At 33.6% G+C, this 14,422-nt stretch overlaps 1 protein-coding gene across 2 annotated transcripts in view; it reads right to left on the reverse strand.

Annotated features, from left to right (window-relative positions):
• Positions 1-14,422, reverse strand: part of LOC118185418 (sorting nexin-29-like) — a 145,611-nt gene that overhangs the window by 72,727 nt on the left and 58,462 nt on the right. For both annotated transcript variants that reach the window (XM_085817724.1, XM_085817725.1), the window contains exons 7-8: positions 7,798-7,868; positions 4,999-5,160 (exon numbers count right to left, since the gene is read on the reverse strand). In XM_085817724.1, coding sequence (XP_085673850.1) covers positions 4,999-5,160; positions 7,798-7,868 — 233 coding nt within the window. The remainder of the gene's footprint in view (positions 1-4,998; positions 5,161-7,797; positions 7,869-14,422) is intronic.

A 14,422-nucleotide genomic window follows, 5' to 3' on the forward strand; every position in this document is an offset into this window, starting at 1 on the left:
AGTTCAGATGATGCAATAATATTGTTGCATTCTACAGGTTCATGGATTTGGAGTGGTTGACGACAACACCTGACGAAGAATAAAAACACAATTTATTCGGCAGTATTACACAGCAGAATTTCAAAGACACATTTGCAGTTGCCAAAAGACTATAATAGACATGATGAAACAATCAGCAAAACAGCCTTCAGGTTACAACAGTGAAGACAGCTTCACAGCAAAGCACTAAATTACAGCTCCCGGCTCAGCTGATCATTCTCAGATTTCAAGACACCATTACCGAACTCAATGTACTCTTGATACTCTCTCAAGATACACTCCTACTCCGCATACAAGCAGGGTTTATTTAGATTTTTTACCTGCCTTTCGAAAACATTCTGGGATAAACCAGTAAGAATTCGTTCTAGAATGTTCTCGCTCCATCTACAGCACATTGGCAAATGGGTGATATTGTACCAAATCTGACAACCCTGCCTTTTCTTGCCACTCTCTGGAAATCCTAAACCCACTTCGTGGGGAAGCTATCTTATTATAAATCTCTAAGAAAGTACTGTCTATATTTTTTTAAAGTTAGAAGTAAGAAAATTACATTCATTATCCAGATAACAGCTTATCTAGCACATATTGTTAAGTAACTTTTACTATTAAGCAGACCTCAACAATATCAGGTTTTATACTTGGAAGATAATCAAGTATATTTTACTTATCTGTACCTCGAAAAATTAATGCTCACAAAACACTGAAAAGATTATATGAGGGTTAAGATTTAGAAAGTGTTTGAAATTATAAGATATTAATACATCCTTTGTCAGAAATGTTCCAGGACAATTTTTTTATTTTTGAGGTTGCAATACTAAAAATGAACAAAAGTTGTTTTTATGTAACCTGGTACTTGGTTTTATGTAACCTGGTTCTTACTTGACATGACCTTGGCCATGCCAAGTAATACGCAAACTTACTAGGTGGTAGGGCTGAGCTTAGCAACACACTGTTCGGATTGTTGTTGCATTTGTTAAGATGACATAATGGAGCAAAGACTGAACATTAAGTTCTGCATTAAGCTTAGGAAAACCCTTAGTGAAACATTATTATGCAAGCATATGCAGGCAAGGCACTTTCAAGAAGTCACGTTTTCGAGTGGCACAAAGAAGGTTTCGTGAAAGCAGAGATTCAGTGGAAGACGATCCCAAGAGGTGGTCGCCTGTCTATAGCATATACCGATGCAAACATGCAGTGTGTAAGGCAGTTACTGCAAGAAAACCATCATGTAATTGTATGTATGATATCAGAAGAACTGAATTTGAATTGTAATATGCGTGATAAGATTTTATGTGAAGATTTAGGGAAACAGAAACTTAATGCAAGAATCGTCCCTCACTCGCTAAGAGATGAACAGAAAGAGGACAGACAAATAATTTCTGCTAATTTATTGAATAGAGTCAGATATGATCCCACACTTGTGACAAAGATTATTGTGATATTTTCTTGTTTCCGTGAGTGAAAAGGTGACTGAAAGGAAGGTTTTCATCAAGATGATTGTAGATTACTGCAAATGAATTTGCAAGCATCGCAGTTGAAGATTTCCCTGATTGCTTCCAAGACCTCCAGAAACGTTGGCAGTAGTTGTGTATAGATAGCCAAGAGGACTGCTTTCATCGCAGCCACAATATCATTACTTGGTAAATACAATTTTCTATTTTTACGACCTTTGTCCGGAACTTTTGAACCAGAACAAAAGATGTACATACTATGTAGTCACAAATTTTTATTAACTAAAAACTTTACATTCAAACACAAAACAAAAACATTTCACTTCATTCTTTACATTTCAAACACCTACAAAATATCACTTACAAAATTAGAGGAAAGAAGAAAAGATACTTAAGCATGCAGAAGTTAAAGAGGATACAATGCCAGCTGATAAAGGACGTAATCCCTACTTTTTGAAAAGAATGAAAAAGAAGCTGAGTTGCAATAATGTTGTAGAGACAAAGTATTTTTTGGAAGGAGAAGTGATGAAAAATGAGCAATGCCCTTGTCGGGAATCAAACCACGGACCTATGGAATATGCGCCCAATGTGCAGACCACTACACCATGAAGGCATGCTAAGAAGGTGGGAGAAATACCTTATATACTCCCCTTTTTAAAGGGTGACTGGGGTTTTAGGAGACCCAATTGCCAAATCCTGGGTGTGGAGAATCATCATCCACCACTCTTTTAGTTCGGGTGCCACTGTAGAGTCATTAGGTATTTTTTGGAAGCAGAAGTGATGAAAAATTAGCAACGCCCTTGCCGGAAATCAAACCACGGACCTCTGGAATATGCACTTAGCGTTCCTACCACTATATCATGAAGGCATGCTAAGAAATCGGGAGAAATACCTTATAATATAAATGTATTGAATTATTCAATACCTTTGCTAAAAATATTTTGAACACAAGCAGGATGTTTATATGTTTAATCCACAGTTTCACCTATGTACCATCCAACAAATTGACTTCATATTCAATATGAAGGTTTCAACAATCAAGAAACCTTGTCAGTTAGGCAGAAAATTTCAAGAAAACTTCCACTAGGACAATAAACACTATTGCAGCAACATACTGGATAAATACTACTGCAGCGACATGATGGAAAACTGAAATTTATGATGCATGTAATATGCTTGCAGAGTTTTAAGTTAACACATTTTTATTATTTAGAGCTATACTGTTACTTCTTCTTTAAATCACCTTCTCCATGATGCAAATACGGTATTTAAGACAGGGTTTTGAAAGTTTTAGATATAGAGCTTTTGGCAGCAATGCCCGCATCTTGTATTTTCCCTCTCCAGCTCTACTAAGTTAGCATTCTCGAATTTGCTATTCTACTAGCCAAAGTTTAATTGCGCGATTAAAAGTTTGAGCCAATGCTTAGATATGCAAATTAATGCTGTCTGTATCTACGAGACCGTTTTAAATTGTATTTTCAATTTTCTGATATTAGCACTATCAATTGGCAGAGTTTGATTTGTATGCACAAGTTGTATCCCAGTATAAAGTTCAAATTTAAAATTAAAAGTTTATTTTTAAATCTTCATAAGAATTTGCAGTTTCAGAGCATATTGTTCATAGGAGTTTTCACAGATGGAGGACAGCTCAGTTGGCAGTCTAGTTGGGTCTTTTAAATTACACTCACACAAGATAAAACCCTAAATGCCATGCAGTTTTTCAACATTATGTCTACCGTTTGATATTGTTATCATTGATTTAGAAGCTTGATACTACTGATGTCAACAAATAATCAATCAAAAACAGTACTATGAAAACAATGTACTCATATTGTTTACACAAAGTCTCCAGTGACTGATTTTGGTTCCGGGGAGTGGCTTCAGGGAAGGGAAAAAAAAATTGCAACTTTTGAAGGAAAACAACAGTTCGTTTTTAGAAGTTTTGAAAAATAATTTAAGTTTATTTACTTATTTTTTTGTTTCAGTGAAAGATCAACACTGCAAATTACAGAAAACAAACATTTTCAAGGAAAACTAGTATACAAAATGAAATTTTTCACTTTTATACCCTAATATTAGTACATTTAAATTAAATAAACCCAAAAATAATATGCAACATTTCCTTGAAAAATGTTTCTTACTTAATAATAATAATAATAATAATAATAATAATAATAATAAAACAAGTTTAATCAAAACAGCTCTTTTAAGGTTTGTGCCTACATATGAAGCATTCTTTTTTAAATACATAAAATTTTAATTAAACGCACGTTTTTGAGTAAGATGGGATACAAAACTATGAATTTAAATGGGATTTTGTAGAATGTTTCATTAATTTTTCAAATATATGCAATATTTAGTAAAATTTTAGTGAAAATTTTCATTTATGCCAGATCTCCTATAATAAATTCTAACGAATATACTTCAATAATCTTTACACAGTATATAAATAACATACCTACCTATGTTCTGAAGCAAAAGATTTGCTGTACTTATAAAATTTTTTGAAATATTCAAAACTTAGTATAAAAACTCAAAATTAACATAAAAAAATCCTCTTTTCTTCAAAACACTGTCAATAAAATCAATAAATAAATACAAAGAGGTCAGATTTTGTTACAGAACACAGCTAAAGATGAATAAAACATTTTGGCAAAATTTCATTTCAATATTCTAAATATATTTTGAGAAATTAACGTAATCGCTTTCTAAAGTAACGAAAAACACAATTTCTCAGAAAATGCATTTAAAAATTTTAATACAGCACAAAAAATTTTGTAGCCACTTTAGACCTTTAAAGCTCGCCGTATTTGTATGTTAGGCCCTCTTTTACTTCATTCTTAACTAATTTTGACTTTCTTTTAGCATTTTTCTGGATAACTTTGTTGCTTGTAGAGATGGGCGTTCCGATTTCTGAATTCCCCGTTTGTCTATTCCTATGTAGCTTTCAAGCATAGTGCGATTAATTTCTATTTCTATATACCTGAAAATAGGTAAAAGTCCTAAATATTTTGAATTAAATAATAATACAGCAATATGTGCACCTAGTTGGACAAAAGTTTCTTTAGGTAAAATAGTCCTCAAAAGGTTATTAAAACACTCATTATTGTTTTGAGTCTTCCCATGTAAGCATTTTATCAGCAAAGTGTCACACAGTGAAAGATGTGTTGCTTTTACAGCTTTCGGTTTAGGTTTAGCTGGGGAGGGCATCCTGCCTTAGGGAAGGGATGCCTTTGTGAAGAACTTTCTCAGAGAAACTGGCTCGTATACCCGTAACATGTGGGGAAAGCTCCAAAAACGCCAATGCAATTAGCTCATTCGACTGGAATCAAAGTCATGTCAGAACTATTGGTGTTTAGCAATTTTACCTCTCAGCTGCTGGCGAGCAATGCATGTTTTCATTCATTAATATTGTTACATTCACTTTAGATTGTGGCTATTTTTTATTTATTTAATTTAAGGAGAATATAACTCTCTTATACCGAGAAAGACTATTATATGATCTTACCAGCGACTTGTTCATATGATTTCGATATAACTGGTTTAGGTTCAAGTTCATCATTAGGCGCACTGCATTTTGTATTATCAGAAAGAGACTCTGAGGAAGATGGGCGAAGCATGTTCAGATCTGGATTATCTATACTAATGGCAAACAGAATTGATCCTAGACCTAAAAATAAATCAATATATATACTGACAGGTAACTTATACATTCAAATGCAATGAAATAAAAAAAAATTCAAAAAACAACAACATTTTGATCAAAATGAGGATTATGGTGCACTTACTTACAAAAGCAACAAAAAATGAAATATAAAGTTGCTGTATTGATTTTATGTACCCCCCCCAGAAAAAGCTATTAAATAAACAAAAAAGTATAATGTTAAATACAAGTCACATACAATAATTAATCTAATCAAAATGCCAGTCATTATATTCCATATTTATTTTTCTCCCTTTTATAAATATAAGCAATAGCGAATTTTTAAATGAGAAGTTTTAAAATCATAACATCTAAGCAAACAGAACGATTAATAAGATAAAAAAAATATTGGAAAAATTCTACATTGTGTACGCAAGGCAGAAATATCTAGTAAAATAAATAAATAAATAAATAAAAATAAAATTTAAAAAATGCAAGACAGACTTCTATTTATTTACACATTCAAAGTTTCGAGAAAAGAACATCCAGCCATCATAACAATTCTTGAAAATCTTACGGCTCAGCACATTCCTACAAGTGTTTGATTCGTTTATAGAACTTGTCTCATGGAATACAGCAAATTCTCTGGTTACAGTTTTCCGAATGTCTTTAGTGCTGTTAAAATAATGACCTTTGAGGTGAGACTTTAACCGCTTCCCTTACAAATTTTTTTGAAAAAAATTGCAAAAAATCATCACATTTTTTAATTTTATTATTAAATACAAAAAAACGAAACAAATCAAAATATGTAGGTTTTAAGTTGAATTTTTCATTTTTTGAAGGTGTAAAAGCATTTATTTTTAATATTAGTTTACAATCCCGAGTTATCTCGAGCAAACGAAAATAGTTAAATATTAATCTTTGTATGATTGTTTTTGAAACAAGGGACAACACAGAGTGATACCTGACGTTCTACACTGGTATCTGGTCTCTTTTCTTACTGGCTTACCGCTGGAATCTCTTTCACGGGAGCACAGAGTACACTGTCTCGTTAGATTTGATTTCCCCCCCCCACCTCTTCATAATCACTATCTGAAAAATCATCGCTTTTGCTATCTTGTATCATCGACATTATTTTATTTTTTCCCCCAACGCACGCATCCTTCTTTATACATTACTAATCCACAAGCCAACGTATACTATACAATAGGGAAACACGCGATTAGTCCCTCCAAAAGAACCGCGCAACCAACAAAATTTGGCAAACTGCCAATCAAAGCTGAATATTTCCTTTCATTTCCTCCAGACCGAGTAAAACTGTGATAAAAGAAATCATACTAACAAATTCTGCTTGGCCTGAGTTTTCTCGGGATAATAATTAACTGCAATATATACGAACCCGAGATTATTATCCCGAGAAAAATGTCTGTGAGCACCAAAACTGGTGAATTACAAGGGTGGTTGAGAATTGTGACACTTTTCTTTGCAAAAAAAACTGTTCACAGACACTTTTGTTGTAAAACGGTGAATTAATTGTCATACGACAGAAATTAGTTATTTGATTTAACTTTTTTTAGTATTGGGTTTAGACTTTTGCACTAAATTCTCTTATGAAGTCTGTCCTTATTTCTTTATGAAATATGGATTTTACCATCTGTTCCCCAGGAAAAAATTCCTTGTGAATTATCTCCTTTTAATTAAAAAAAAAATTATGAAACCAATATTTCCATGACTTCTACAATAAAATGGATGATGTTCTTTTGCCACAATCACAAGCAAAGCACCAAGTTGCATCTCTAGTCATAATCTATTTGGAAAAAAAATCAGGATTATTGTCTGCCCCTTGAATCAAGTTATGATAACACAGAAATTAGACCTTTCTATTCTGCTTGAAACAGAAAATGATTATCATCTTTTAGGACTGTGTTTCAGGAACCTATCTTCTAGCTTCAAGATACAATTTTTCACTTTTTTTTTTTTTTTTTTAAATTTTTTGCTAATTTGCACTTCTTTCTCAGTTTTCGCTTAGGGCAGCACCGCGAGAAAGCTGCATTCTCTCCCTTGTGCCAGTTACTTCAAAAAATTCTGACAAAAATTCTTAATGACATCTAATAACAACAAAATAATATTTGTAAACTCGGCTCAACATAAATTCGCTAAAACACATATCTTAAATTACACTGCACAATTTCACACTGTTATTCAGTGTGTCATTTTACTGAATTCCAAAATCTTTTGATACTGAGTATGATGGCCGAATCCTGTAACTTTGAAAATATTCCAGCACTTGCCATCCTGTAGAAAGCAGGTTCCAATTTTCAATCATTTTCTGAAAATGCACGAGAAAAACAGCAAAATAGCAGTTAAATTACTTTCTCCTTAACATAAACTGGCTTATTGAGAATCAATCAGGATTACATAAAAACAAAACAATCTTATAAGTGTGTTATAATGGCACGCTTATCTATTACTGGTTTTAGTGACAGTTTGTATTTATTGAAACAGTTGTTGGAAAAATATGTAAGTACCAATATTTTATTATTTATTTAGTAAATATTAGCATTATTATAACCAGCCATTTAAACAGACAGAACAGTTAATTTTCATGAATGTTCCTGTACTTCTACACTAAAAAAAATATTTAGACAGATAAAGGAAGTATACCTGCTGCCATCATAGGTAACATACTACTACGCTCCTCATCCATTAGAAACGCCCAGTCTTCGTAAAAATTTCTACAACAATATAAAACAGCTAATTTTAGAATTTTTAAGTTTCAAACAAAATAATATTTTAAATTTTAAACAGGGTTGCCACTCAAACAGGAGAATGAAATTCCCTGACTTTTCCAGGTTTTCCAGGTATGTTTCGAGAAAATTCCAGTCTATCCGCGTAATGTACGTTGGCTGTGCTAAGAGGTAAATTAATTATGGTATTACTTGTACTGTGTAGCAAATTCACTTAATTATTCAATAAATCCCAGAGGACATTTATTCTTAATTATTCTTGGTACACTTTGTTTGATAATTTTGTTTACTTTTCCGTTTAAAAAACTTCATAAAATTTAAGATATATACATTGGATAACAACTGTACGTTTTATTTAATTATTACTCATGATCATCCCCAGTTCAACACGAGGCTAATCCGGTTCTTATAAATCACAACGCAATGCTAAAAGTTAGGTTAGATTTTAGGTAAATTTAATTTGTGTGAGGTGTATTCTTAAAAGGCACCTTAACACTTGAAAACAGAAATATAATTATAATAGGAGTTGTTTTCTCCACTGAAGATTGAGATTAGAATCTGCCCAATCTGGAATAAAATAAGGCTTTTTTTGCAGACATTCTGCAGCTAAGCGAAAGAAAGAAATCTATTTAATGATATTTTTTTACTAAATTGAGGTATTTTATATTTATTTCGCAGCCATACATAAGGAAAAAATATGTGCATTAAATTTCACGATGTCATCATACTGCTAGAATTAATTTCAGGATTATGCCAGAGAAAATTTCCTGAAATTTGGAAATATTATTTACTAATGATACATAAATTTAGAGGGAAGAAGCAACATTAAATGATATGAATAACATAAAAATAAAGATAATTACTTAAAAATTTAATTAGAATAATCAACGATATTTTAGCGAATATAGTTATATTACATGGTTATCCTAGATGATTGATTACTATTTTTTTATTTTACTGCAAAATGACAAGGTATTTATTAAAAAGAAAAGAAAAGAGGGAAAAAAAAAAAAAAAGATTTTGCCGTAAAATCCTAGTATACGATACGGCCTTTGCATGATTTTGAAAATTGTCGCCAAAGAAACGTTCTTTGACAAAAAAGAAAACCGCGAAAATCCGTTTTTAAATTATTGCGAAAAATCCAAGAAGAAACGTTTTATCAAAGAACGTTTTTTCTTGGATTTTTTGCAATAATTTTAAAAACGGATTTTCGTAGATTTCCCCCCCTCAAAATAACTAATCCATGAATTAATTTACTTGCGCCAAAAAATATTTTCTTTTCCTTGAGAGTTTAAAGACATTTTAAACGATATTCATTTTATGAGCTCTTGATAACGTGACCTTCGAACTTCGACACCGGTTTCGAGCTTTGGCGACAGATTTATCGCGCATGCACAGCTGTTTCCCGCTATGATGGAACCGAGCCACGTCTGTTGCAGAGAGGTTTTTCTTCTTTACAATACATATTTTTTTAATTCTTACCTTCATGGTACCGTATACTAGGATTAAACCCATTTTGTTTTATACGAGAACAGGTACTTTCTTTAGCTCATGCACTGCACATGCGATTCTCGAGGTTACTGGAAACCAAAATTTGGGGAAACTTGCTTTGCCTTTCTAAAAAGACAATCAAATTGGAGTTGTCTTTCTATGCCAGCTGCCCGAATGACACTCACGTGATACACAATTCCCCAAAAAAGTGATCTCTTCCGACGTCGGCGCAAAACTCGCCTTTTTTGGCGGGATCATTGTATGAAATTCCCTGACTTTTCCAGATTTTGACTAAAACACTTAAATTCCCTGACTTTTCCCTGAATTTTTTGGTCAATTTCCGAATTCCCTGACTTTTTCCGGTTTTCCAGGTAGCGTGCCAACCCTGTTTAAAACAGTTAAAAAAAATTTCAAATGTAGTTAATATGAACTTTACTAACATGAACTATTCTAGCTCAAAACCATACCAATGAAATAAAAAATTTTTTATGTTTTTGAAGCAAAAGTGACTGGAAAAGCATATTAATACAGTATCAATTAATCTATTGGTTTAAATTAGTTGCAATAAAAAACAAAACTATATAAGTAAATATAAAAACTCTCCAGTTGCTTTATTCTCTTTTTTCATATTATGTTTCACTCTTTTTCTGTAAAACAGGTTTCTTACATTCCTATTTTGAAGTGAATGCAAGTTTAATGGAATTCATAATTGATATGGTATTTATCACGTCATCTAAAAAGTGTAAAAATATCAGCAAAATACAATGCAAAAAATTAAATAATATACAGTTGATTCCAGTTAATCGGGTCACATCGAAGCGATCATTTCCGTCCTAATAACCGGCTGATTCGACTACATGAACATGTAAGACGGGACATGCTATATGTAGCAAACAGTAAATGTACATGTAAATCATGTACTAAAATGTAATTATGAACTTTATGGTATGATACACACATATGGTGAACATACATTTACAAACAAGAACTACAGTCGAACTTTTTTTTCATTGAGAAAATTACTTTAAAAACAAATTCTAGGAAACAATCTCCATGATACTCAACATGCAAAGCACAATAAAAACAATTTCTTACCAAGTTCCAGCCAACATTTGAAGAACTTATCCAATGTGATTTGACACATTCTCTTGAGAGATTCCACATGAACAAAATCCCCACAAACATCTAACGCAACAACGGGACTGCTTTTATTTCCCTCCTGCATGAAATAACAACGCAAAGTTTCATTTCCTCGCATCCTGTGTTATCACTTGCACCAACTTATTAGCGACATCATCATCATCACTTTTTTGGTCTTTTGATGCTGTCGTGTGTTTTGCTGCAACTTGAGCAACGATTGCAGCATCGGAATCTTCATTTTAATTGTATCATTGGAGCTCATTATCAATGGATAAAAATTCTTCGCAATTTTGTACCTGTTGAAGTTCCACATGTAAATCATCATTTTCACTTTCAATGAGCATGTCTACATCCATCTCCTAAACCAAGTGCTTAAAGCCACAGTGAGAAAAACAGTTCTGAATTGTCTCACTGTTCATGTTTCGCCAGTTGTCGGCCACTAATGTAACTGCTTGTAAGATGTTGACTTTTGCACTGACTTTGCTGGCTTTTGACGATGAGGTCAGCAAACGTTCTTCAATTGCTTCAAGGATGTAATTAACCAACCTTGCATGATAAAGGGTCTTCAAATTTTTTATGATGCCATGTCCATTGTTTGGACCAAAGCTGTGGTCCTGGGAGGTAGAAATTCTAGTTGGACATTCATCAAGCAATCTAAATGAGGATGTGCTGCACAATTGTGAAGAAGAAGCAGCACTTTTCTTGACTGTCGTTGTAACTCTCTGTCCCAATCCTTCAGCCATTCTTTAAAAAGTTCGGGTCATCCACGCATTTCTGTTTGCACGATACACAACTGGTAAACTCTCCATCTTAAGTCCTTTAAAGCAGTGAGGTTTAGTGCTTTTTCCTATAACCAACAGCTTCCTCTTGTCCATTTCTGACATGTTTGAGAAGCACAAAACAGTTACGCGATCCATTGCTTTTTTGGAGCCGGAAAGTGCAGCATGTTTGTAACTTAACGGGCCGTCCGGTGTAACATGATAATACAGCCCTGTCTCATCAGCATTGTAGATGTCATCTGCTGAAATATTTTTAAGGAGCTCGGGCAGTTTTGTTGATTTTATTTGTCAGCATTTGCACTATCAGCACTTTCTTTCTTGCCATGTGCTTTCTTGAATTTTATGTCTAGATTTCTATCGAGACAACCAACCGCCAGTAGCGTTAAAGTCATCGTGGCCCAGCTTTTAAGCGAGTTCTTCTGCTTTGCATTTTAACATTGGGCCACTTACTCACACAGATCATCCAGAAACAATAGCAAATCATTCGTTAAGGGCCTCATTGATATCTGGGTTCTTGCCTTCACACATTTTTTGGAAGTTCCTACTCATCCTTCACATCGTGCCCATTCTTCTCGCAGCTCATTCTCTTGTTGTATCAAGCGCGAAATTGTAGTCTTTGCCAATCTGGTTATTTCCACCAACCGACGCTGACTAGTGTTTCGTGGTTGTTGCTTGATCGTATCCAGGAAACCAATTATTTCAGCTAATGTCAAGTCCCATCGTGACATTTTGGCAAGGGAGACAAGACATACACACACTGACTAAAGTGGTCTGAAGAAACCTTGGTGTTTTAGGTTCAAGATGTTAAGGTCAAGAGGGAGATAAAATGCTCTCCATTCAAAGCTATGGCACTAAAAATCATCCCAAAATGGTGATGAAATGATAGCTTTCTCGAGTGAACTTTAATCATGATTGACAGGTAGGAATTCCTTTCAGGTGGAGCTGGCCACTTTATTGTTCATTTCCTCAAAACTCGGCGCAGGTCAAAGAAAATGGTGTGCATGTTCACCTCCCACTGGTTTTGCTTACCTGGCATGCACTTTAAGGAATTGCTGACCTTTGATAAAGCTACAACAGATCTTCCCATATCTTGCAGACCACTTGTACTTCCACTGTACGCGGCCGACTTATGGCTTCTGTTTCTTATTCGCTCTCACGTTTTTTGGTCCGATTAAACAGAATTTTGGTCCAAATAAGCGAATTATATTAGACTTATGTACATAGGATTTGTTTCGGTTCTTTTCAGTGGTCCAATTAACCGGATTCGACTGTAATAGATAGTTAGTTTTTCAGTTGGTTCAAAATGTAATAAAACACACACATATTAGTCTTAATGATTTAAAAGAATGCTAATAAACACTATACAGTGCACATAATTATAAAAACCTCTTGATTTCAACAAGGTGGAAACTATTTTTCTTAGTGCTTTGAAAAATGAAGGAACCGCAGTGAGAAGAAGAGAGAAAGTGAAATTTTACTGGCTGGTTGGCATTACCAGCGATAAAATGAAATTTTCATATCTTGTAGCAAATTTAGACACATGTCTCCTATTATCTTAATACCTGAAAATGACAAATATCTAACTTTAAAAAACAGACTAATCATGTGGAGTTTTAAGACTTTAAAATACAGCAAATCTATAATAGATTTACATTTAGGTGGCAAAAAACCTACTTTCCTTTTGAAACAACCGAAAGAATTATCGTCAAACAAAATACATGACGATTTCCTAAAGATATTGTGGATGCAAAGACTTCCTTGCAACATGCAAGCAATTTTATTGGCTTCTAATACGGATTTAACTCCTCTAGCTCAAACAGCAGATAAAGTTTCGAAAGCCACAAATGACACACAACTAACTATTTGTGCAGCATCAAATGCTGAGCAAAATACAGAGTTATCTTCAACACTAAGCTTAATGAACAAACAAATGGAGAATCTCGCTAAGCAAGTTGAATGCTTGTCTTGAAAACAGTATAATCAAAATCCAAGATACTGTGATAGCCCACCAGTGGCCGAGCGATAAAAGCCACTGAACACTGGTAGTTCAGGCCGGGGCTCGAGTCCCGGCGAACGGGCTAGCTGCATGGGCGTTTTCGTGGTTTTCCTGATGTGTAATGTGGATACAAGGCGGTTTCCCTTAAAGAGACCTCCACAGGGCATCCCTTCCTTTCCGTGTAGTGCCTAAGGGAGGAGAATGTAATAAGTAAAAAAAAAAAAAGATACTGTGATATCTGCAGTCATTAAAAAAAGCAGGTAATAACTTAATTAGCACATAAATCATGCCAACACTGGATACTGCTTTTACCACCAAAAGTTTAAAGCTGATGCTTGTAAATGCATTTCTCTATACACTTTTCAGTCAGAAAACAAAATCTGGCGGCTATATCAAAACCAGTCATGGATACTGGAATAGCAGCAAACACTTCCAACAGATTACACATATAAAACATATATCTATGAAATTTCTTATTGATACAGGTAGTGATATTTTCTGCATCTCCGTACCAAGAGGAAAGTGGTACTGTTCTAGAATTATTTACTGCAAATAATACTAAAATTAAAACATCTGGCAATAAACCATTAAATTTAACTTTCGATCCTGGACAAAATTTTAAATGAGAATTTATAAAAGCTGATGTTTCAATTCCTATAATAGAAGCCGATTTTCTCACCTATTTTGGATTACTAATCGATTTAAAAGAAAAAAAAAATAATTATAGACACATTAACAAATCTTGCTGGCAGTGGCAAATTACAGCACAACACTCAACTGAATGTTAAGACTGTTCTGGAATGCTCTCATCACAAAATTCTTACACTATTTTCTGAACTAACTAATTCTTCTATGCCTATCAAAGCAATCAAACATGACACAGTTCATTATATCGAAACTAAAGGGTAACCAGTACATTACAAAGCAAGACAGCTTTGACCCAAAATTTATCATAAAGCAAAAAAGGAAGAATTAAAATATATGATGAAACATGGAATCTGTTGACTGTCTAAAATAAATGATCATCACCTTTATATGAAGTACATCAAAAGATTACAGAACACTTAATTCAGTTATAATTTTCGATTCATATCCTATTTCACATTCACAAGATTTTGCTCAATTTCTTGAAAAAA

The sequence above is a fragment of the Stegodyphus dumicola genome, chromosome 5, assembly GCF_044657685.1.
Source record: "Stegodyphus dumicola isolate Sdum_Otavi_A_Nest chromosome 5, ASM4465768v1".
Classification (NCBI taxonomy): Eukaryota; Metazoa; Arthropoda; class Arachnida; order Araneae; family Eresidae; genus Stegodyphus; species Stegodyphus dumicola.